A 25,669-nucleotide genomic window follows, 5' to 3' on the forward strand; every position below is an offset into this window, starting at 1 on the left:
TACATTTCTATTCTTCAGCAAAGATCCGATATGGTGGTTCCGGCAAGTGGATTTCCTTCTCAGAAACCCAAGTGCACGTGCGCGCCACATACTGCTCCCAGCATTGTCCCTATCCGGCAATTGCAAATCTTTCCTGCATTCCCGGGAATTCCTCTAATGGCCTTATTCGTCATGCTCCTTTCTTGTCCTGTACGTCAGCGGACGTGTCACTCTGTCGTCTCCTTTGGACAATAGGCATTCCTCACTTCACAAAAGCGCCTCTCGACGGGAAGGTTGAACAGTTGAACAAAGCACTTCCGGCTATTTCCCACAGGGCGACATTTCTTTGTACTTTTCTTGAGGTTCCCTTGACAGGGCCAATTTGGCATTTGCAGGGTCTCGACAAAGCAAAGCAGGCTCACACAAAAAGATTCATGGAAACAGGCTCACTTAGAGCCCTTGCACCAACAGCACATATCCACAGCACATATCCATGCCCACAGGCGAACAATAGTACGCGCAAGGGCGGACCATGCACGGTCATAACAGTACAAAACAGAACAATCGGCATGGGGGCCGAAAGCTACTGATTACACGCGACCGTCTTCGCCCAGCGACGGCCAGGGAAGCTCCCTCATATCCCCTCCAGGCTAGAAGCGCTGCACTTATAGAGCGCAAGTACATTTCGCAAGGTACGATGCCGAATACACATATAATGGCAAATGCGGTTTGACGGGCGAGAATAATAGCTTTATAACCTCGCGGGCCTTTATTCTCCGTTAAAGAAACAGAGCCGACCCACAAAAGTTTGAATTTCCCATAAAACGTCAAAGGTACTTTTTCATCATGCTCCACATCCTTTTCACAGAAAATTCCGGGCTTACAATTATAATACGCTGTGATTACTTTCTCATTTTATCTCTATCAGATAAAATGCCATTTAGATAAGCGGCACTGCTCAAGCTGAGTGCCAGTGCAGTCTCCATAAAACATGTTGATATTTTAAATTGTTACCCTACTCCGATGAATGAGCCTGCATTTTAACCTACACAGTAAACAAGCTGGAACACTGCAAACCCTTCTTCAGACCCTATCTATAATAGCCCTGAAAGAACTCCCGTTTTCAAGAAACCGCATGTTGGGGTACAATGTAGTAGATTGAACGCCCGCTGCAATTTCAAAGGATTTATTTGCGCAGTGCAGAATAATACAAATGGTGCTTCCGCTGTTTTCGCTGCCAAGTATACCAGCAATCAAAAACTAGAGTATTAACTTTAAGGGGCGGTAAACCCAACGCATCTATTAATCTTAAGATTTGAACTTTGCCACTAGTCAGTATATCATGATGGTTTGGCCTTTGCAGCGTCCCTTTGCAGCGCACAGAAAGCTTTATTTCTGTGCGTTATATAACACTAAGGGGAAAATGCATCCAAACTCACAGCTTGCTTTTTGTGTCCATGTAGGCCCAGACGAAAACCGAGTAAGGCACATCTGAAAAGAAAGGAGTCAAAGAGCAAACCTTTAAACATATCAGTGTGGCATCTGTGGAAAACAGCAACGGGGCATAATGGGCAGTTTGACCAAGTAGTGGCGAGAATGTTTTTGGTCTCATACTCCACCAGTCATGGGCCATATCGAAGCTACTATCTTCCTATATTATTTTTAGAGCGCAGTTCTTTGACGTCCGTTCTTAAGTTTCGCGTCGGCGTCGGCCTCGTAACCAGCTCCGGCCCCCTTTCATCCCCCCAGCGCTAGCAGCGACCGACTGATACCGCTGGATGCCGCTGACGCTGCTAGAGAGTCAAGATAACGTGACTGCATAGAACACCGTCGCCGCCATGCAGAAAGAGGAGGGGAGGGTCCCCCCCCCCCTGTTCCTGTGTGGCGGATAGGGTGCTCTTCAGTTGCCGACGCGCCGGTTATTTCACGTAGGCCCCGGCACGTCGACGAATACGTGACCACCTTCCCACGGCTAGACCTGGTTCTTGGCGCTGCGGAAGCGAGGGTATCATATTGTTTGCGTCGGCATCGGCGGCGTTGTCCCTGAAACCAACTCCGCAGCTGGGGTTGACTCACTATCGGCGTCAGCAGCATCAGTCAGTCGCTGCTATCTCTTCCCTCCTCCCTTTATCGCGTTGTCCGCTTGCTGCGCGCGCTTCTGCCCCCATCGTTTGCCGCTGGGTGTACACGCCGCCCCCCTCCCCCTCTTCCTGCGAGTCTCCGGTTGTCAAAGCGCCGGCTCGAACTTAATTCCTTTCTTCGCTCCTCCTCCAATGCAACCCCTGTTCGGTGGCAATCAGAGAGCCAGATCGGTGGCGGCGGATCTGTATATGTGCACCACCCGAGCCGAAATTGCCGCTGCCGTTCGCCACTGCGAAATTATCTGCCAGTTCTTTCTGAGCCATGAGCGAGACGAATGTTGACATAAAGACAAACAGGAATTTCTTCACACTTATGCGGGAGAACATACCGTTCCTCTCGCTCGTAACGCGTCCCACGGCTGTGACAACCTCGCGAGGCACTTGTATAGATCTCGTCTTTGAGAATCAAGCATTGGTGTACCAAGTCGAAGATATATCAGTCTATTTCTCCGCCCACAAAGCTTCCTTCATGACTGTCAAGAACTGTTAGTGGAGTCTTTGTTAAAGGAATACGTGTGAAAAATAAAAAAAAAATTCTGTGATAACGCATACATGTGTTGCTCGATTTCTTTGCCTCAATCTATCGAAAAGGTGAAACAGCTTATTTGCTGCGCTCAAATTTCGCATTAGGAAGTAACGTAATCGTCGGTAATTTTTTGTATCAGCATTAGGTATCTCTGACTGAAAATCGAAGCATTGGAGTACCGGAATCGAAAATACATTTTTAGTTAGGTTTGACTTGGTTTGTGGAGTTTAACGTCCCAAAGCAACTAAGGCTATGAGAGACGCCGTAGTGGAGTACTCCGGAAATTTCCACCACCTAGGGTTTTTTAACGTGCACTGATATCGCACAGAACACGGCCGCCTTGCTTTTCGCCTCCACAGAAAAGCGGCCGCCGAGGCCGGGATGTGATCTCGCATCCTTGTGAACACTAGTCGAGCGCCTTAACCACTGCGCCACCCCGGCGGGGCACATTTTTAGTGTATCGTGTATTTTAAAAATACCCTGTACTAAAGAATCTACAAATTTTTTGGCTGCTTTAAGCTATAATTTTGACTGGCGGCGTTCGCTCATGCGATTGCAAAATCTTGGCAGCAGCTAAGCTTGTACTGTGCCGTAAGCTTAGAGCAAAAGCCTTTGACTCTCTCATCATGACAAAGGCTACGCATTCTTTCACCGCGGCTCAGTGGGCTCATCAGTGCCGGGATCATCAATTGCATCCGCTGACGTGTCCGTTTAATTTGGAGAAAAAAGTGCTGCAACCAACCGTAGTTCTGAAGCGGCGCTATAAATAAAGTTAACTTGCTTAACTACTTTCAGGATTCTCGAATTGACGCGGCTAGGTTTGATAAAAGGCGCCTTCATGAAATGAAGTATTGCGATGGGCTCGTCTGCTACTGTAGACAGATATTTCTCATTTGTCTCGCTTATAGCAAGCCCTTATCGCGAGGCCACTATGAGCGAATGCCATTACTTAATAGCTGCAAGCAACTGTGACAGATACATTTACCCTAATAAAACATTCAGCCATTTTTCTGTTTGTTGTTTTCCTTGCCTAGCGAAGAGACCGTATGAGTCACAATAACCTCATACAGATTCCTTATACTAAGCTCATAGAGATATCATACAATCTGAATGATGATATATTGAATGAGATTTGTATGAGTTTAGTATAAGTTTGGTATAAGAAATCTGTATGAGGTTATTGTGACTCGTAGGGTTTTTTCACTTGGGTTGTACCTTTTAACAAAGAATGCTCACTTCAAAAGTCGTTTATCGCAGTAGTGGCATAATAGCTGTCTGGTTCCCCAAGTGCGCGCAGCTTGCACCGTTTAGCACTGATCAAAGGCAGAGGCAACCGGTAAGTACGTGAAGCTAGAAGCAATATTAAAGGGAACATGAGAGCGCGTGGCTTCCGCTCTTTGCAAAGCACTGCCACCAACACAAGACGAGAATGGATGGCACCAAAGGTATGTTCCGAAAGAGCAGCCGACCAAGCTCACTTTGGATGTGTCTTTACCACTGATTCTTATCGCCTGTCGGGGACAGCGCATTTGAAAGCGTGAAGGTCACGCGCTCCCGTGTTCTCCGTCATATTGCTTCTAGCTGTACGTAATGTTGCAGCCTCACCGGGGTGGCGCAGTGGTTACGGCGCTCGACTACTGTTCCCAAGGACGCGGGATCGAATCCCGTCCTCGGGGGCCGCTTTTCCATGGCGGCGAAAAGCAAGGCGCCCGTGTGCTGTGCGATGTCAGTGCACGTTAAAGAACCCCAGGTGGTCGAAATTTCCGGAGTCCTCCGTCTCATAACGTGAGTCGCTTTGGGACGTTTAACCCCACAAACCAACCAACGTAATGTTACAAAAGAAAAGCAATCGAAAAAGTTTCAGGGTTATTCTTATGTACCAAGTGCTCTCAGATCAGTTCGTACGACGACCCTCAGGTTAAATAATTTTTGCTAGGTTGCTTAACAACAACTTTCTAACTAGGCCAACTGCGCAGGCAGCGGAGCTTCATGAAATCCGTGTGGTCGGATTCGTTTAAGACGTTTCAGAAAAAAATTACGGACTGTTTAGAAATTTCTAAGCATGTGAAGTAAAGAGCCTAGTTGGACGTAGGGTTAAACATTTGTGTATCTTTCATTCCCTCTATACAATCGAACTCTCCCAGTAAACAATTCAATAACCACAGTACACATACTTCAAATCCATTTGCAAGCGGAGGTCACGACAAGCAGGATTCTTCGCCCGTGACTAGGAACCGCGGTGCGTCGTCCGCCACATCGGTGGGGGAGGAAGCTCTGAGCCCGCCTGACTACGAACACTAGGCGGCCGAGTCGCTGCGGTCGTGTTGCCGTCGATGACAATTCCTCCAGCGGTGGGCTTCTTTCGTGCCAGAACTGACATTTCCCTTCTTCGCAACGTCAATGTTGTCCCACCCTCAAAGTCATTCGGCGTTCTTACGCCAGATAAGGAGAGTTATGGACTCATTATCAGGACATCGGTGTAGATTAGTGGTTCGCTCACTAGGTTGGCCACAGGAGAGTGGTAGTTCCGAGTCCTGGCGTGGACACAATGCACTTATTTTCTGTACCTCCGGATGCTATCTTAAAACTTAACGATTTGAGGTTTTCACTTTAAAAGTGCGCTTTAGGAATCTATCTATAATCACTAACGATACTACCAGCTGTATTATATTAAGATTTCCGGTGATGTAAACTTCGCTAATCACGATACTATTTTTATTATATTCGATATTTCAGTAATTTATCAGACTACCGACGGTACATTATCGAGTATCTGTATGGACAATCGATTTAGGTTCTGCGTCTTGTATCGGTATCCGAGATACTTAATTATGTTTCCTGGCCCTGTCCTCTGACACTTCTGATTTCCTAGCAGTACGCCAGGAAATCAGAAGTGAAGAAGTGAAGAAATACGCAGTCGTCAAGCCCTGAGGTCACGCCCGCTTGTGTGATTATTGGGATTCGTGCTTGCATTAGCGAACTGTTGAAAATAACGGTTGATAGAGGTGTATGAAACAAAGACACGGAGACCTAACTTGAACATTCAGTCAAAATAGACCGCGTTTTGGGTATTCATGCAATGCGACAAGCTGCCAGGAATAGACGATTATCGTCTGTTCAGATATACGAAGAAAAAGCTGGAAAAGTTTGCGGTAGCCTAGTCATCATTACCCGTCGAAAATACGACCAGTAGCTATTTTTACTCAGATAATGCATATAGTCGAGAGTTTGAATTAGTTCTCTCGCTGGACCGTTTTATGTGGTGTGGGGCATGTTCGAGATATAGTGCATCCAAGTGCATTCTTGTTGTGAAAATCGCGGAGCAATGTCCCGACCCCTTCCAAATTCACAGTCTTCAAAACCGTGAACCGGCGTGGCGTCATATCTGCGACCCATTCGCTATGAAGTGAGCAATTGAAAGCGCCATTTACAAAAACAGAGAACGCGTTTAGAAACCGGAACTGGAACGCCTTCCCCTGAGCATAAGTGAGACACCGGTCCCAAGGGCAAGGTCATACTACACATCCCATCCAAATAATGACTTTTTTGTTTATTTTTGCCGCGGATGTACATTTGACAATAACACCTATTTAGATGCATATTGTAACATGCGCTGACGATAAAACGCGCAGAAGTGTGAGAGAACGAAGAAGTGTGCTAGTTCCAAGTCTGAGCTCTAACGCTGTTTCTGAACTCTGAGTCTGCCCCGGCACAACTGTGAGGGGCCTCGTTTACGCGACATTTGGTGGAGCTTCTGCGTACGACTTTCATGCACCGGACACCCCCTACAAGCCGGGAACCAAGCCCAGGACGCACGCCTCAGGTAGAGACCCCAGTACATCAGAGCAGTCGCCGACTGCAAGGTCATCCTCCTGAGTGCGGTCCTCTCTATGGCCACAAACTAACAAGGAACGTTGGTGTGAGCGCAATGAATCCGCCAGTATCGAAAACTCCGGTCTTGCTAAACCAGCAGCTAGATCCACCACGTTTCCACGGCCTGCCCCATGAGGACGCTGAAGACTGGCTGGAGCAGTTTGACCAAGTGGCTGTCTTCAACGCCTGGAACGCCGACTCCAAGATGCGCCATGTCTACTTCGCGCTGGAAGATTCTGCGAGAACATGGTTTGAAAATCACGACGCCGGACTCCGCACATGAGACACATTCAAGGTGGAATTCTTGCGCACGTTCACCAGCACACTTCGCATGGAAAAAAGCGGAACTTCTTTTAAATAGCCGAATACAACATACGAATGAAAGTGTGACGCTATACACCGTAGAGATGAAGCGACTCTTTCGACGTCCAGACCCGACCATGTCGGAAGATAAGAAAGTGCACCTTTTGATGCACGGTGTTAAAGAACAGTTATTTGCCGGCCTAGTGCGAAGTCCACCAACAACAGTAGACGAATTCATCAAGGAAGCGACCACCATCGAAAAGACACTTGACATGCGTGCCCGGCAATATCAACGTACCAACGTATCAACGTTTGTCTATTATCGCCGCCAATGCAAGTAAAGCCATACAGTTTTCGACGAAACCGTTGCGTGATACAATCCGGACGATAGTCCGGGAAGAGGTGGCTAAATACCTGCCGATTCCACCACAGCCACAGGTCGCAAAAGTTTCTGACATTATTCGGGAAGAAGTACAACAATCGCTGGCCGTGCTCGCTCCCGTTGTGTCCACACCCGTCGCTACACCGCCACCCCAGACTTTGAGTTACGCCGTGGTCACCAGCCGCTACCTGCCGCCTTCGACGCCGTCCTACGAGCAACCCGCACCGGCAACCCGTCGCGGCTTTCGAAGGACCAATGTCTGGCTAACACCCGACAACCAACCGTTGTGCTATCATTGCGGGAAAGCTGGACACATGTTTCGCCGCTGTCCCTAAAGGGAACTCGGCCTCCGTGGGTTTCCTCTTTATGCCCGTCGTCCGTTGCCTCGACAGCGGCCACGCGAAATTGCAAAATACCTTTCGCATGCCGACCCCGGCCCAAGCCGCTTCCGATCGCCGTCGCCTCGCAGGTACAGCTCTCCTGGGCGCCAGGGGCAATCGTAAAGTCCCCGTAGGAGAAACTAGATGCAGCAGCCTCTGAAGGTGCGGCTGCTAAAGTACGAAAATTCCAAGATCCTGCACAAACGCACTACAGTTATTCGCCGCACACCAAAGTTCATTGCACACGGACACCAGCAGAACTGATGCCTAAACAACCCGAAAATCCCCAACGTAACCACGACGCCGACCACCGAATCACCACTCCTTCAGAGCGCTGAAGCAGAGACCGGAGGCCTCGAAACTGCCGCCGCACGACACCACAGACTGCCAAGCTACAGATCTCAGTCGATGGCACAGACGTCACCGCTCTCGTCGACACTGGTGCGGATTATTCATTTCTGAGTGGACAGTTCGCAGCAGCATAGGATGGCCCACTAATACGCACTGCTGGAGGACATTTAATTATGCCCACGGGAGTGTGCACGTCGAGGATCACTGTACAAGGCAAACCTTTCTGGCGACGTTCATCGGGTTGGCCCAGTGTTCTCGTGATGTCATCCTCGGCATGGAATTTCTAACGGAAAACGGGGCAATTATCGATTTGCAGAATCAGTCGGTAATATTTTCAATTGAGAATGCCATCGAAACCAGTATCATGCTCCCTACTGCTCTTCACATTATTGATGACCATGTGAGTGTGCCCCACGTTCTAGGATTATGGTGTCCGTGGGTTCTCTCCCAATGCAAAATACAGAAGGTATCGTCGAGACCAAACAGAAACTGCTTATAGAAAGAGGCATTGCAGTTGCCAGGGCAGTTTTTTTTTTGAAATGGCAAAGCTGATGTCCTCTTCACGAACTTCAGCAATGAGCATCTACATCTGAACAAAGGGACACCTGTAGCATATCTCGATGCCATAACTGACACCAGTTCTGCACGTAGTTTAACCAGCGCTTGAGCAACAGAATCCTATGACACTGAGCCGCGGTACGACGTAAACTCGGCATTACCTCCGAAGTATCAAGAAAAACTACGCAACCTGCTCACTCGCTACTCTGATGCATTTGCCAGATCGGGACGTGTTGGCCGAACGCACCTTGCAAAGCATCGCGTCATTACAGGCGAAGCAGTTCGACCACTCCGTCAGTCGCCTTATCGGGTTCCACAAAAGAACGTACTGCCATCACAGTCTAAGTAAAAAAAAATGCTCGATCATGATGTCATTTAACCTTCCCCCAGCCCTTGGGCTGCACCTGTGGTACTTGTAAAAACAAAAGACGGCGCACTCCGTTTCTGCGTAGACTATCGTGGATTGAACAACGTTACAAAAAAAACGGTATTTATCCCTTGCCCAGAATAGATGACATTTTAGATCGTCTGTGCAACACAAGGTACTTCTCCTCCATGGATCTCAAGTCTGCATACTGGCAGACAGAGGTTGGTGAGAGAGACCGCGAAAAGACGGCTTTCATTACGCCTGACTGTCTTACTAATTCCAAGTTATGCCCTTCGGCCTTTGCTTCGCGCCCGCAACCTTTCAGCGACTCATGGACAGCGTTCTTGCAGATTTGAAATAGACGACTTGTCTTGTATACTTAGACGACGTAATTGTATTTGCACCGAATTTCGAGGAACGTCTTCGTCGCCTAGATGCAGTACTAGACGCCATGCAATCGTCTGGCCTCACTCTGAAAGCCGAAAATCTCATTTCGGTTACGAAGAGCTGAAGTTCTAAGGCCACGTCGTGAACCAGGCGGGAGTTCTGCCGGCTCCTGAAAAAAACTGTTGCGATAGCCAATTTTGCGTCACCGCGGCAAAGAAGTTCGACGCTTTCTTCGATTATGTACATATTACCGGCGTTTCGTGAAAAATAGCCGCCCCCCTCACACTTCTTACCAAGGCTGATATACCGTTCACGTGGGGATAACAGCAAATGCAAGCATTTCAAGAGCTTCAACGTCGTCTGCAGTCACCTCCAGTTCTAGCACATTTCGATGAAACGGCAGACACCGAACTGCACACCGATGCAAGCAAGGTCGGCTTGGGCGCTGTCCTAGTACAGATACAGCACGGTCGAAACAGCGTGTGATCGCCTACGCTAGTCGCGCATTGTCTAAGGCCGAGGCAAACTATTCTGCCACTGAGAAGGAATGTCTCGCCTTCGTGTGGTTCATTTCGAAGTTCTGACCATACCGATACGGCAGACCCTTTAAAATGGGGACCAACCATCGCGCGCTTTGTTGGCTGACAACCCTCAAAGACACGTCTCGCAAGATGGACCCTACAACTTTAAGAGTATGTTATCACTGTAACCTACAAGTCAGATCGTAAGCATTTAGACGCGAATTGTCTGCCTCGTGCTCCTGTGCAACCAGGTTCGGACGCAAGTGGTGATGACGAAGCATTTCTGAATGCAATCAGTACAGCCAACTTTGCTAATAGTCAGCGCAACGATCCTGAGCTTCGCCAGGTAATCGACTTTCTTCAAGGTGGCAGTAGCATGATCCCTAAATCGTTTCGTTGCACTATGTCCTCTCTGTGTTTACGTGACGGCGTTCTGGTCAAGAAAACTTTTACCGCCAACACTCGCCAATACCTACTTGTTGTAACATCAAGCTTACGGGACGATATTTCTCAAGCCTGTCACGATGAACCCACAAGCGGCCACCTTGGAGTCACTCGGACGCTATCCAGAATTAAATCACGATATTATTGGCCTCGTTTGTCAAGCGATGTCACGCATTGTGTTCAAACTTGCCGTGACTGCCAGCGACGAAAGGTTCCTCCTCTGAAGCCAGCCAGCGTTTTAAAGCCCTTTACACACCGTTCAGACCATTCCAGCGAATAGCGATGGACTTGCTTGGACCGTTCCCTACATCCACCAGTGAGAACAGGTGCATTATAGTAGCTATTGGCTACCTCACCACTACACGAAAACCGCTGCTATTCCTTGTGCTATCACCTTTGAAGTTGCGAAATTCTTCGTTCTTCAAATTCTCCTCAGACATGAAGCACCAGAGGTCCTTATTACAGACAGAGGAGCAGCATTTTCTGCACAGCTCATCCAGCATATCCTTATTCTTAGTGAACCAACCATCGCCGAACAACTGCATACCATCCCCAAACAAACGGCCTGACGGAACGTCTGAACATGACCATTGCCGACATGTTGTCGATGTATGTGGACGTCCATCACAAGACGTGGGACGAAGTATTACCTTACGTATCATTTGCATATAATACCGCCGTTCAAGAAACGAGCAACATGACTCCAGTCAGCCTAATTTACGGACGAGAAGTGACGACCACGCTCGATGCCATGCTGCCTCATAAAGACGAAATTCCAAATGACGATGTCGCTTCTTTTCTACAGCGTGCCGAAGAGGCCCGCCAACTTGCCCGAGTGCGAATTCAGCAGCAGCAAGGCCGAGATGCAGAACGCTACAACCTGCGGCGGCGCACTGAAGATTATCTTCCAGGTGACCTTGTCTGTTTGGTACCCTATTCGACGACGCGGACTCAGTGAAAAACTCTTGCGCCCTTATTTTAGTCCCTACCGCGTTCTTCGACGCGTTGGTGATCTGGACTATGAAGTCGTCCCTCATGAGGAACCAGAACCCCGACGTCCCAAGCGTTCTGAAGTGGTCCACGTGGTCTGGCTAAAGCCTTTTCATGCCAGACAACAGTGACCGTACTATTCTGCTCCCACCTCAATGTAGCATCGGGCCGATGCTTCTCTAACGAGAGGGGGGGGGGGGGGGGCTAATGTATCATGCGCTGACGACGAAGACGCACAGAGGTGTGAGAGAACGAAGAAGTGTGCTAGTTCCAAGACTGAGCTCTAACGCGGTTTCTGAACTCTGAGCCTGCCCCGGCGCAACTGTGAGGGGCCTCGTTTACGCGACAATATCACATCTGTATCTTACAGCGTCGCCATAAACTATGTCGGAATAAAAGGTACTGAATTAATTTTTTGCGTGCCTGGTTCTCGGTAATACTGTATGCGCAATTATACACGCTCAGAAACTTCTTTCTTTAATGACTGAAACGATAGATGATGCTACGTGAGTATGGTACTTCCCAGGTAATTTTCTTAATACCTCAAAGCATATTCGCCTTTCTACTGCGCCCAGAACACGGAAACAGGGAATAGCACGCACTCAAATCACGCTTCAGAGGCTGACGGTACACCCGCCTGCGCCTGTCTGTACTAAAGCGCCTAGTAACGAAATTAACACACTGTGCACTTATACAGCGCGCGCAGCCCACAAAAATAGATAAATTGAACGCCTGATGCAAGACTAAAACCGCTTGGCCGGCCGCCTAGCAAGTTTCGAGGCATTAACGGAGGCTATTTGATCATTTACATTGGAGATATTGGGCTGAAATTATCACTAAAAATTATCAGTCAGCACTGGGAACGGCTGACAAACTAAACGCGTCAATCTGTCAAAGGCTGAAACACACTCTAAGTCGAAAATAAAATTGTAATGTTTAGCAACTAATCTGGGCTCATCCATAAGAACGACTAAATGGTGATCACGAGAAAGGGCAGCAGGCAGATTCCACTTCTGCTACGAGCTCACGTGGCGTAGGGGCTTCACGCAGGTCAAAGGCCCCGAATGTCTGATCATGAGCCACGTTGCATGCTACATGACACTACTGCAGGTTAAAGCGCTTAAACAGGCCATACCAAACGCATAACACGCTCGTTCGGTCACAGGCAATACTGTGTTCTAAATTCTCACAGTGGTTGTTTTTTTTTTTCGAGTGTAATCCTTGCTGTTTGCACCTTCAACAATTTTTTTTTTTTTACTCCCCTAAGCCCAGTTTTTTACTCGGTGACACACGAGGAGGGTCATACGGCGCAAGGCACATTGTAGAAATATCTTGCTGTTTTTTCTTGGGGAGGTTCTTTTTGGGAAGCGGCAGGGGCACCAGGCTGATGTTGCTATCAAAAAACACATTTTAGACCTTTGCTAACACCACCCCATGGGATAGCACATCAGTGAGTCTCTTCGGCGTCGCCGGTTGATTTTTGTCTGTGCTCGGGCACACACTGTTTAGAGTACGAGAGTAGGCATTCTTCTGCAGATTAGCGAACAAGGTTGCTTATTGCTTTCTTCGCTCGTTTTTTGCATAACGAATCATCTTCAATCTTCAAGTGTTGAGGCGGTGAAAACTACAGTGGCTACAAAATGCCTTTGTTCTTCCTAAAGTCTTTTGCCAGCACGCAAACAAAGAATAAAGTGTTGTGATGTTCTTGTTAGACTGCGATTTCCATCACTGGTTTTTTAACCAGCTGTAATGTGCTACTTTGGTCATCTGATGAGAAGAGAGGAGTTGCTGGAGAAAGATTTGATGTTGGGAAAGGTTGAGGGTCACCGGAGAAGGGGTAGGCAGCGAACGCGATGGTTAGATGGCATCCTCGAGGCGCTGCAGATGACGTTATGTATATTAGGAAGAAAGTGAGAGACCGGAAAGCGTGGCGTGATATGGTCCATAAGGCCACGAAGAGTCGGACAAGACTGAGCAACTGAACAGAACTTAATGTGCAAGAGAAATATCCACTTTTTTTTTTATGCACAATCTGTCCGCTAGCGCAGATCGCAAACCACGTCCTTGAAGGGAAACTAAGTTCGTATCTAAAAGATCTCTTGCGTCATATGATATTCCTCCTACGTCACCAAAATAACTCAATTGACTGAGAGATTGTGAGAACTCAAAAACGACGTGCGTATGCAAACGGATTACTCTTCCCACGCACTGCCAACGTAACGAGCACAAATCACCTGCGACCAAGCAAGCATACTCTGCGCTAGACATAATCATATGGGTGTTTTTGTCTCGAATCGTCGCACATCTAGCACACAACATGAGACATGGTCACGTGCCCTGGGTCTCTGCTTCAGAACATCAATTCCCTACGTCACGGGACCCCGTAAAAAAGCAATATCTTCAACACAACCTTGTTTTGAGCATTTAGTCGCTCTTGAAAACGGGCCCGAATTCGACCCAAAATTTGGAATAGCGTTTTAAACATTTCTGATGTGACACACTTTTATTTCCGAGCGTCGTGCCAGGAAGGCCTCTATGCGCCGCTGCATTCAATATTGTAGAGATCCCCTTGAATCCTGTACGAAGTTCCACTCTTGTAGAGCAAAAATGTGTCATCTCGCATTAAAACGCCGTGAGTCGCCACGGTTAGCGACCCTAGCTTGCATTATCCAAGTATTTTTGGCAATTAAGTAAGCATAACCTTCCTTCTGCAGCGCACTCATCGTCCACTCTAGCGCACATCGTTTTCGCAGTAAAGGTTTGAGCCCACTGGGTACACAGAAATAACAGCAATGCATCGGTTACGATGAATAATTGGAAACAGAACGAAAGATTCGGCGAGTATTACAACTTACAGAGCGTGTTCTTGTGGTGGACGTAAAGTGGCTCATGAGCGAAGGTGTGCAGAGGCCAACTGCAAAGAAACAGATGAGTGCAATGAGCGCCTGCGCTCTACCACAGATATTAGCAATATGCAGGCAAAAGTTGAACACGAAAGTAACGTTTGTGTAAACGGGACCAAATGCACCAGTTTCTGATTTTAAAACACCAGAAAGAACGCATCTTTTGAATTGTTCTCCCAACCCTTGGAAGAATTCACAAAGAATTCGCAATTAAGAATTCACAAAGAGCAATTCATATTCTGAGCATATTGCTCTTTGTAAATTTTTAATTGGAAGATAACAAAGTATTAATACACATCAGCAAAAAAGGTGTTGGCCACTTCACTGTATAGTAGGGTACACCTCAATGAGCCTGCTAGACTCAGTAGTAGTTACCATGACATATCTGCTATCATTACTATTCTACTATTACTGTCTCAACTGGCTGCATTTCGGACACATTTTTTAGGTGCCCCTAATGGCAGCCAGTTGCCGCCCTAATGGCAGAAGTGCCATGTGAAATAATATTGGGGCTAGCACGCATTATTGAGGTGTATCTCTATTTACGGCGAAGTGGCCAATAAGTTCCTTCCTTGCCTGTATTCAGATTGAGCGATCTTTCATAAAGAACTAGGCAAACTTGGATAGTCTGGGTGGGAGTCGAAGGCTGCATAGGATAACTAGGATAACTCATTGACCGCCGTCGCCATTGGTCAAGGTCTTCTGAACATTCATTGTTAGGATCGTGTGGGTTATACAACTGCGTTCTAATAGCCCAGTACATTAAAGGTGGTCCAACCCGTCATCATAACCGTAATGAGGGCGAAAGTCAGTCGAGACTGAGTGGTACCAAAGACACTTCCAGCCCCTATGGCAGCTGCATAGCTAACATCCTTTTAGTAGCTAACAAGCTGTAGGCTTAAATGCTGTTGCAGAGACGGTTGCCTAAATAACTTGCTAGGAGACTTCCCGGGCCTGGAGGTGGGTACTACCTCAACATGCTGCCATGAAGGGGGAGGGGGGGGGGGGGTGTACAGATGCCTAAATTACATTCGCAGCTTGAAGAATCTGAATGAAAGCAATCAGGGATAAACTGGATTAGCTGCTGCCTCCCAAAGAAACGATTCACGGCACTGAAGGTGCATTGCAGCCTTAAAGCTACCAGTATCATGACGCTTTCCCGCACTGATCAATACGAATGCGAACTAAGAGCTGAAACAAAAAGAGGGCAGAAGAGGTCGAAGCATGAAACAGTGAAGTCGCCCTGCTAATGAACGAAATCGATAACCTTATATCGAGGAACCACTGCCTCAACCTGGAATTTTATGGCATCGAAGAGGCTAAATATGAGAACCTTTTTGATAACATAAATGCACAGACAGCCAAAACAAAATTTCTAGCCCTCTCGCAAATTGGTGGTACGGTAATTCACCGCCTGCCAGAAAAAGAAAAACATAAAATGCCAGGTGTCATTTGTCGGTTCGCAAGGCAGGCTGAAAGGGAATCTCGGTAACAAAACAAACTACAAGAAACAGACGACGACATGTCTTCATACTTTGAAAAGCTGACGAAAAGAACCCATGAATTACTGTTCGAAAATAAGAACTGGGCAAAAATAAATAAATACAAATAAGTTTGGCATAGCAGTGGAAAAGTTCTGGCGCGAAAGGCTGTCGGTCAGAAGGCGATACCGGTTGCTAGTACAGGCGACCTAGAAAACTCTTATAAGAGCGGACAAACTAAAAAAATGACGTCTTACGTTTTGCCACATGACTTCCAGAAATATATAAACATTTTTACAATTTTTCAACTTTTATCTGAGCGTAAAAAAAAACTAAGAAAAACTGGTCCTAGAACTATGTTTTGAAGACATGAACGAGTCACAAGATTCTGTAATGTTAACCGAGACATTGTCTAGTGACAGAGATGTTTACTAACTTGCTGGATATAAAGCCTACTACTAAAATCGCTCCACTCAATGGGGTAGAGGCGTGTGAAGTTTAGTAAAAAAAAGATCTCAATGTTAGCCGCTTGAAGGATTCTTTACACTTACAGATGATTATGAAGTTGTATCTGTCCGCGTGCAAAACAATATATTGGTACTCTATTATCGCCCACCAAATAAAAGGATGGCATCTTTCTTTGATTATTTATAAACAATCTTGAGGTTCATATTTAAGAACCATCGTAATGTTATATTCGGTGGTGTCATTATTAACATAAGAAACGTTTCTCTAAAAACTAACCTTACTCTCTTGTTGAACATTTATGGTGTTCGGAACACAGTTGATATTCCAACGAGAATGACAGCAAGTTCATTCTATTTGATTAACGTTTTTCTCACCACTATTGATGCGAACAGGATTAAAGCAGGTGCACTAACGTCAGATCTGAGTGATCATTTACCTATATTCTTATGTGCCAGTTTACTTAAGCCATAGCAAAAAACGCATACATATTTTGTTTGCGAAACGTACGTAACGGAGCTGTGACATAATTTCACGCACTTCGTGAGATAAAGTCTTTCTCAGCAAAAATGTATACACCGCATATGACATCATTTTGAAAATAATAAAACTAATTCAAGAGAAGAGTTTTACTCTTGTCGCAGCAAAAAGAGGGTAGAAAGGTTCGAAACCCCTTGGTTTAGCGCGGAGTTTTCCCCTCGAATTTATGAAAAAAATACCTTATACCACTAGTTTATCAGGAGTAAAGATGAAAAAATACTGCTAGAGTGTAAAGCCTACCGTAATCAACTAGATAAGGATATAAACAAATCGAGACGTGAAGATTTAGATAGTGTATTTTGCCTCGCAACGGGACGGATGGAGGTAGATTGTCGTAGGTTGGACACGATTCTAAAAGACAAAGTAGCACCTGAATAAGCATGTAAAATAAAAGTAAATGACATAGAGCTAACAAAAAAACTCTTGCGGATGTTTTCAATGAATATTTCGTAAACGATAACAGCACCGCGCCTTTTAATAATCTACCGAAAATTTTACTGATAATCAAGTTTGATGTTTCTGACTCCAGTCAATGAAATCAATATTATAAATATAACTTTCACCTCATGTAATAATGCTGCCAAAAAACTTCAAGGTATTCAAATAAAACTAATCAAACACGTTTTTCACTTCTAGCTCCATGACTAGCGCGTATATTTAGTCTATCTTTCGAATAGGCTATATTCCGTTTTAGAATTCAGATTGCTCGCGTAAGTGTGCTCCACAAAAAAGGTGCTAAAAGTAACAGGGCAAATTGTCGTTCCATATTAATATTTCGAACTTTTTCCAAAACTTTAGAAAAGGTCATTTTAAACCACATGACAACTTTTAAAGAAAAACACAAACCGCTAGCCAGCTCCCAGCTCGTTTTTTCACAAGAGATTTAGTACAGAACTTCCACTAACACAAAAGGAATACATCATCTTAAGCAGGCTGGAAGAAGGGATATTAGTATTGGGCTCATACGTCGACTTCTCGAAAGCTTTCGACACTATCAACTATGAAGTGCAGATAAGATGGAATGACTACTTCGAGAAAGCCGGTGCCCTTATAAATCCCTACGTACAGCATCGAACCCGAATTGTAGCTATAGATGATTCATTGTCAGACCCACTTAATGTTTCCTATGGAGTACCTCAAGGTAGCATCCTGGGGCCCTTTCTTTTCAATTTATGTGTGCAGCATAGCTCCATCTGCTACATTCATGAATTATACGGATGACGAGAACATCAAGCGATCAGTTTATAGCTACAGCCAATACTGCACTAATGAAGCTTGATGAATGGACATAAAATAATAGCCTCAGGATAAACACTCAGAAAGAAAACCGTTTCGGTTCCATGATGAAAACAATAAGGTCGATGCACAAAATAAAAGTATACTACCTAATTCATACAAACACAAAGAGAGGAAACACACGAAATATGGACGAACGCTGCACTGACAACTGGTTTATTGGGAGAACTTTCCAGTATAAAAGGGCTCACGCGTCTGCGCACTAGAGAGAGGAAAAGAACCCACAACCATATGCCAACCACATGTTTTTTGGTTTTACCTTGACACGTGGTTGTGGGTTCTTTTCCTCTCTCTAGTGCGCAGACGCGTGAGCCTTTTTAAATAGACGCGTGAGCCTTTTTATACTGAAAATTTTTCCCAATAAACCAGTTGTGAGTGCAGCGTTCGTCCGTGTTTTGTGTGTTCCTTCTCTTTGTGTTAGCGCTTAATCGCTGCCGGTATGAATCAAGAATGTTACCAGCTTGCCCAAAAACTTGTTCTACTGAAAATTATATTACATTCTAACGTGCCCAGCTTTGGGGCTCATTTCTCAAAACACAAGGTCGTGTGATTCCCAGATTGATTTCACTGCAGTAAGGTTGTTCCAAATAATCAGTATAGTTTCTCGAATTTGCCACCTGTTTTCTCCCCACATTTTGACGTAAATTTTCAATAGCTTTTTCTTATCTAGACCTAACTACCGTCATCTGGTATGGGCATCAGTTACTAAATCTAAAATTGAAACACTTCTCATTCTGGAAACAAAAACGTATTTCAGAACTGTTGAAAGCACGCCGATACATTTTTATACCCGTCAGTTATTTGTAAAGTACAAAGTTGTACCAGCCACAAACAGTTATGAATACTGGCCTTGTAAACTGTTTTAACAAGACACTATAACAATGGTTTTATTCATAAAATAGCTACACTAGAACAAGTCTTACGATACGCGTCATTTGGGACCATGGAAGGTTGGTGGAACAACGCACAGCCTACAAATGTCACAGAACCAATTACCACGCATACTGAATACTTTAGATGCTCGAGACATACAGAATCAAAAAGACACTGCACAATCTTTTCAAAATGTAACAAACGTTATTGTTTTTTTTTTATTGTGTGTACTCATTGTTACAATTTTTGCTCCCTTTGCTCGATTCACAGGTGAAATGTATTCATATCGTATGTTCTTTTTGTCATTTATGCTTCCTCCTATTATTCCTTGCACCTTGACTTTGTTTTCTCTCGGCAGAGACTCTGTTTGTCATTGTTCACTGACTTCTGCCAATGAAGGGGGCCTGCGGCCTGTCAAGCTAGCTTTTGGCAGCTTTTTCTGCATGTTCCCTGCATCGTGTAATGTGACGTGAAGTGCTATTGTATTGCATTGTAAAAAGTTGCCACTCTAATTCCCTCCCTCCGATATTTCTGAAAACTTAAACATTCTGATTCAGTCTACCTGTCTCAGGAGCTTAGCCCAGGTTTTATTGGTCGGACACAGCGAGAAATGCGGCCACTGCGAACAGCCTCTCTATATCGCCGAGGTTGTCTTTGATTGTAGGGGATCCTGCTCCGTAAGGGAGTGTATTCTGGTAGCGAACGGATCTGGTCTCTGACCTACAGCAGGAAATTAAGTCCTGGAGACATCTGAGACAAACTTGACGTTCGCCCGGAAGCAAGGCATGAGCTGCTGGCGGGTTGTTTGATTGTCTGCCGATTTCCAAGACATGCAAAGGTGCGCCAGGTCGGTTCAGTCGTAGACTACCAGCCAGAAAAGGCGCACCAGTTCTCTACAGTCGCCGACGAGAGAGGAGTTTTTGAAGCGAAAAGCATCACTAGGCTAGTCAACTCCGAGTCTCGCGTGTGCTACGTCGTTAGAAACACATTAAAGCCCCGTTTTAACCAAGCCGTATGAATGTGCCTTAGTGGCCTATAGGAGTAACGTGAATGCAAGGGTCCTGGCAGGCTGAGTCTGACATAAACGTCCCATGTGAAACGAGAGACCCAAGCTGGCAGCTATGCCTGGGGACCACGGTCATGGACACGGACACGGACACGAAACACAGTGACGAGCTGTCAGACCTGGCGTAGTATTGCTTTCACAATAAAAACCACACCTGCGCATGCGCAAACCACGTGACGTCGCAGGAGAGGCGCAGGTGCTCGGAGCCGGCGCTGCTGCCGCAACCGCGATTCCGCCGGTTGACCTTTAGCTGGTGCCGCGCGCCTTCACCGGGCTGTGTTTATGTCTATACAGAAGTATAACGGTGATGAAGATGTGGAACCCGAATAAAGCTTATTCTTATGTAATGTACGTCTGTAAACTATGTTTCACCGTGATGATAAGCCATGGAATAGCTATAAGGTGCAACCGTGAACAACAAGGTAAGCCACAACTACGCCAAGGAACCGCAAGCTAAGCCTAGCATCGCCGAACCTTTTCGCTTCAGATATCTAGGCTTAACCAAGCTAAGCCAGCGCCAATTTTTCTTGTCGGCGGGCGACAGCTGTTATCCGATGTAAAATACCTCAGTGGCAAAAACATGAGTCTTAAATGTGTGCCGATTCTCCCAGCGACGGCAGAATTCTTCCCATATGAAGGCGATTGGCCTTTCTTCACCAAACTTCAAGGTGTAGCAACGTATAATGCTGCCCACCAAGCCTGCTGAGAATCCGACACAATTGGCATCGATTTGTTTAGGGCCGCCCAAACAAGGCTCACTTCGTCGCTCAGCATACATGTATACTGCTGCATTGGACGTCTACATCCAAACTGATAAGCGATTATGCATAAGAGTTTCCCCTGCCTCCAGTCCCTGGGCGAGAAGTAAGGACATTCGCCACACCACGACGTAAGGTCTAGAGAGCAAGGAGAAGAACATTGGGGACATCTAACCAGTAGGTTTCGGTGTCTGAGAAGTTGACAACCGCAACCTAACACAATGAATATATGCAGCACTACATTTCTCCGCGCATTGGAGCAAGAATAATCTGATGCGGGGCTATAGTGAACTCGAATATATATTGCAGCGGACGGGGCTTCAGCGTGTCCCCCTAAAACGAAGCCCGTTTAGGGCCAGTTTCAAGACAGTGCCACCGCAGCATCGCCAGAAACCTATGGATTGCGAAGACACTTGAGTAGTTAGTGTTTTGCTCTCAAAAAACTCTCGGAGTACTTAATTCGCAGCCAAAACCAAATATCTCATTTTATGCGCCGCGGGTAAGCATCGCAATACAAATTACCGATTCTGTTTGCAGACGAACTCAGAAACGTGATAGCAATGTGTCGTGTAAACGAGTTCAAGAGTGGCCGACAGCAGCTCCACTGCTTTTTGCCTCATTTTGCAGGACAGCTGGGCCATGGGAAATTCCTCCCGTCGGCTCAACTGTGTATTCTAGTTCAATGTAGCGGGGCTATATAACCACCTCCAACCAAAATATGACCACCCGGATATGTGTAATAAACGTGAGCTATCTATCCATGCTGCATCACCGAGCTCCACCATGCACGATAGTAGTAGCAAGGCGACACAATCGCTCTATAGTGATGGGGAGGTAAAATAGCGCAACCACTACTTCTTACTGATTGTCGCACTGCAATGCCAGTGAAGCTTCACTTTGAGGCTAACAAGAGTCGTAACAAAAGTCCCATGCCAGACGTTATGAAAGTAGCACCGCAACGGCTGCCTTCGATTACCGGGTAAGGGTACCGAGTGAAGGTAGAAAATGAGAGTAGGGCATTTGTCTTCCTACCCAGGCATCATGTTCAACTATGCACAGTGGTTGAGAGATCTCGCATGTCTGGTTGACAGGTCAGTCACAGTCTAACGTATATCGGTTGCCCTACAACGCTGAGCCTAATTTAGAAATTTGTCATGACTAATTTAAGACCTACCCACGCTGATGTTTGTTCTGTTTCCAGCTTCATATTTTATTGATTCAATTTACAACCCCTTCTGTAACGCCAATGGGGCTTCCGGGTGAATAAAAGGGAATCTTGGTTTTCTTAATTTGTCATAGTTGTGCACATGCATTTTTCTCTATGCTGCATGCTAAAAAGAACCTCAATTTTAATCCAGCCTCTGTCTGCCTAATTCCTCGTCGTGGTTTCCTTGAGCCGGATCTTTGCCATAGCATCCAGAAAAATAGAGAAGGACAGCATAGCCTATACTTTCTGCATTGTGTGCCCCGACGGAAACGAGATGGCGCAATGTTTCTTTTTGCACCATCATATACGCGGGCCAACTCACCTGGATCGCTGCTTGTACGAAGTCAGTTTTGTTAAACCCACGGCTTCCCTCCAGGCTTCAACCACATTGCGTGGCAGCTTTGGCTGCATAAGTAAATTGGTGAGAGATAAAAAGGGAATTTGAACACAAAACTGTACGGGTTAGTGATGCATGATAAGGCACAAGTGCCAAGACGCGAACGATAAAAGGAGATACGCACAACGAGCCCTTCATTCTACTAGTACTAATTGAACAAAAATATAAAGATGCGAATATGGTGCATGCAGGGCCACGCAAATTCGCATATCGTCTGCGGTTTTTTTTTTTTTAACGAAAGCTTCACTACGCCTTGTATCAGGCAAGGTGAAACCTAGGGGCTCACATGACCTTCAACAAGCCAGAGATCACAGTGTGGCTATCACCTATGGTGTACCACCACTTATGCTTTGACTTTGACCTTTGACATTTGACGGCAGATAGAGCATAACGCGTTGCCTTTGTAGTTGACGACAACCTCAACTATGTAGTGTCGCCAAACTGATCGCTGCAAAAACGTAAGCTTAACCATAGCAAAACAAATAAAAATGATGCTCTCGATCGTTTTGCCTCACTAGGTTTAAGAGGGCTAAACCTCAGCCAGTTGTAGTTCATAGATCTAAAAAAACAACAAATATTCTCGAAGCGCTCTGGCACCGCGCTGAGCTACCAGGAAAAAAAACATATATTCGTAGACACACTTAAGGCCGCTTACGTGAGATGAAGCGAAATGATCTCTGAGTGCGGTTGTCATTTCGCTGCAAATGTTTATAAACCCACAAAAAATCTTTAATGTGTCTGCGTGTTTTCGCACACTAGACCGGCGACAAATTCGGACCTTGTCGCTACAATGACGACAGGTTTCGAGTTATCACGGCGTAGCATCAAAGCGTAGCCGAGGTGCATTCCAAGTTTCTTATTTGTTCCTTTCAAGCAATGCTTCCGTGCGTCGGGACCTGTAATTACCAATCCTGTCATCACAAAAGGAAACACATCGGCCCAATATCGGAATATATTGGCAATGTACTACGTCTATGTAGACCTCGCCGCTGCCGACAAGGCAAATTCTGGGCCGATAACTCGTGCTATCGGGAACCTAAATGCGATGACCGTTGATTACATGTGAAGAAGTGTTACTTACATCACTGGAGCCCAGAACTTTTACTTCTGCACTAACCCCGCGATCACCGAGCTTCCAAGGGTAGAATAGCTGGAAGGTCACATTGTCGAGCTGCGAAAAAAAAAACAAAAAAAAACAGACGTACTGTGTTATCTCATCCTATCTACCTAGCAAGCAGAAAACTACGCTTATAACAAAAGCCGGATTTGCGCATGAAGCGCTCCTCCCGAACTCTTCCCTTTGTAAGAGTGATCCCGTTATCATCAATGATATGTTATTTTACTTTGGTAGGTCGGAACAAACTTCTGCTTAAGTAGTCATTTTTAAGTAAGGGAAACTCTTCCTTATATAAAATACGTACTACAATACCTATACGTAAAACCCAAGTAGCACGAATCATCGGCCCAATATTGAGACTCCTCTTCTGGCAATGCCCGGCCGAAATCGGAGCAGTGCATTACCAACATTGCCTAATATTTTACTGATGATAGCTGCTCCTTCGCCAATAAATACCTATAAATAAACTAACGACAAACGAATTAAGGTGCCTGGCTCGCTTCTTGTTTTATAATGTTTCTGAGACGAATAAGTATGTGCAGTGACGACTGCAGTGAGTACTTGTTGCTGTAACCTTGACGGCATAGCAAGCTAATCGATCTATGGCACTGCATAGAACAGAGAATAAATTCAGCGTGTACACTTATGCCCTTGTCACACGTGCAGTCTAACCATGGTTAAGCTTGACCGCGGTTAAGGCTAACCGCAGTTACGGACATTCACACGATAAACCTAACCGTAGTTATTTTGCTAACCATGGTTACCGCAAACTGAGGTTGGCTACCTCAGTCATGACCACTAATTGACAAAATGGCGGCCCCCATGTTCGACGCAAGTAGCTCAGCTAGCTCCGAAACGTGCTCCCAAAAGCGTATTAACTGGTCTGTGGCTGCCAGAGGCGTTAATACGAATTTGGGAGGACAATTTGAGCGGACTGCGCTCAAACATGCGTAACGCACGAATATACCGCGTTATGGCGGAAGCGCTGAACTTGGGCTTGCCGGCGGGTGAAGGCCCGTATACGCCAAAGCAAGTTCGGCAAAAACTGGAAAATCTAAACAAGCAGTACCGGTGAGTAGCATGCTCCCTTCCTAGTGAAGAAATGATGAATTCTGTCGCACTTTGTGTAATGTGTAGGCACAGGCGCGCGAGCGAGGACCGTCGCACTGTTGTCACTAGTACAATTTAGGCCTTGCCTGCTGTCTCTACACCGCGCTGACGCGTTGAAAACAGCGGAAGACACGCAGCTTTTTCTAGACTAGGTTTTCATGAATATACAGCGTCATTATCCCTGCGCGATCATTTATAGGCATGTGTATGCTTCATTGCTTTATCGGCAGCCGCTTCAGTTAGCTCGATATTAGTACGCGAGCGGCAAGCTACGAGCGCGGTGCCCTCGCAGCCAGACGACGAGAACACGGCGCCGCGCTTGTCGCCGTAGTTTTCGCATATATGGAGATCTTTTTCAAATTGCGTGGGCGGTACATTTTCAGGTCACTCCATCAGTGTGCGATAAAACAATTGTCCATTTCACGTACAGTATAGGTGTCATTTTACGGATTCTGCCGTTTCCCTCTTGTAAATATTTACGTAGTCTTTGGCAGGTAAGAAAATTCATATAAACAAAATAGAGGTCCTGATCTATTTCGGAGTGCTTAATGTGTTAATGACATTGCATGTGCTAATTTTTCCTGCATCGCCACACTATTGTTTTGCATTTCCTGAACCCTTTCTGTCCGTGGCTCTTTGTTTTCACGGTTTTGCTTCTCATAAAAGTATCAACACTGCAGATGTACATAATTGCATGCTGCAAAATTTCATTCATTCAAGAAACTTTTCTGTGCAGAAAGCTGAGACGTTGCGGCACCACAACAGGTGTCAAGGGCATCGAATGGCCCTTTTACTGGACCCTGCTTTCATTTCTTGGCTCACTGCCAATCAATGACAAGGACCTCATTGAAGAAAGTTTGGAGGTACAACAAATATTAAATAAAAAGTGGAAGGAAAAACAACCTTCCACTTTTCATTTAAAATTCTTTATCCCGATATCACCATAAGACTAATTCTTGTCAAATACCAGCAACCAAACATAAAAAAAACATCCCCAACGTTTGCCTTGGACTCGTAGACTGTCTTATGGTGATTATCGGGATAACAAATATTAAATAAAAAGCAGAAGGAAAAACAAACTTCCGCTTTTCATTTAAAATTCTTTATCCCGATATCACCATAAGACTAATTCTTGTTAAATACCAACAACCAAACATAAAAAAAAAAATCCCCAACATTTGCCTTGAACTCGTAGACTGTCAGCTCCTTTAAACATTTTTCATGTGATGTCGCAGTACTATGCTGAAAATGATT

General features: G+C 45.7%; 1 protein-coding gene across 3 annotated transcripts in view; it reads right to left on the bottom strand.

Moving 5' to 3' along the window:
• The window catches only part of LOC146200387 (uncharacterized), a 69,397-nt gene that overhangs the window by 36,720 nt on the left and 7,008 nt on the right, over positions 1-25,669 (bottom strand). For all 3 annotated transcript variants that reach the window (XM_084592937.1, XM_084592936.1, XM_084592935.1), the window contains 4 exons: positions 23,270-23,359; positions 22,114-22,196; positions 14,058-14,116; positions 1,419-1,470 (listed from right to left, as the gene is read on the bottom strand). In XM_084592937.1, the coding sequence (XP_084449063.1) occupies positions 1,419-1,470; positions 14,058-14,116; positions 22,114-22,196; positions 23,270-23,359 (284 nt within the window). The remainder of the gene's footprint in view (positions 1-1,418; positions 1,471-14,057; positions 14,117-22,113; positions 22,197-23,269; positions 23,360-25,669) is intronic.

Source organism: Amblyomma maculatum, chromosome 2, assembly GCF_055883805.1.
Source record: "Amblyomma maculatum isolate TAMU_Amacu chromosome 2, ASM5588380v1, whole genome shotgun sequence".
Lineage (NCBI taxonomy): Eukaryota > Metazoa > Arthropoda > Arachnida > Ixodida > Ixodidae > Amblyomma > Amblyomma maculatum.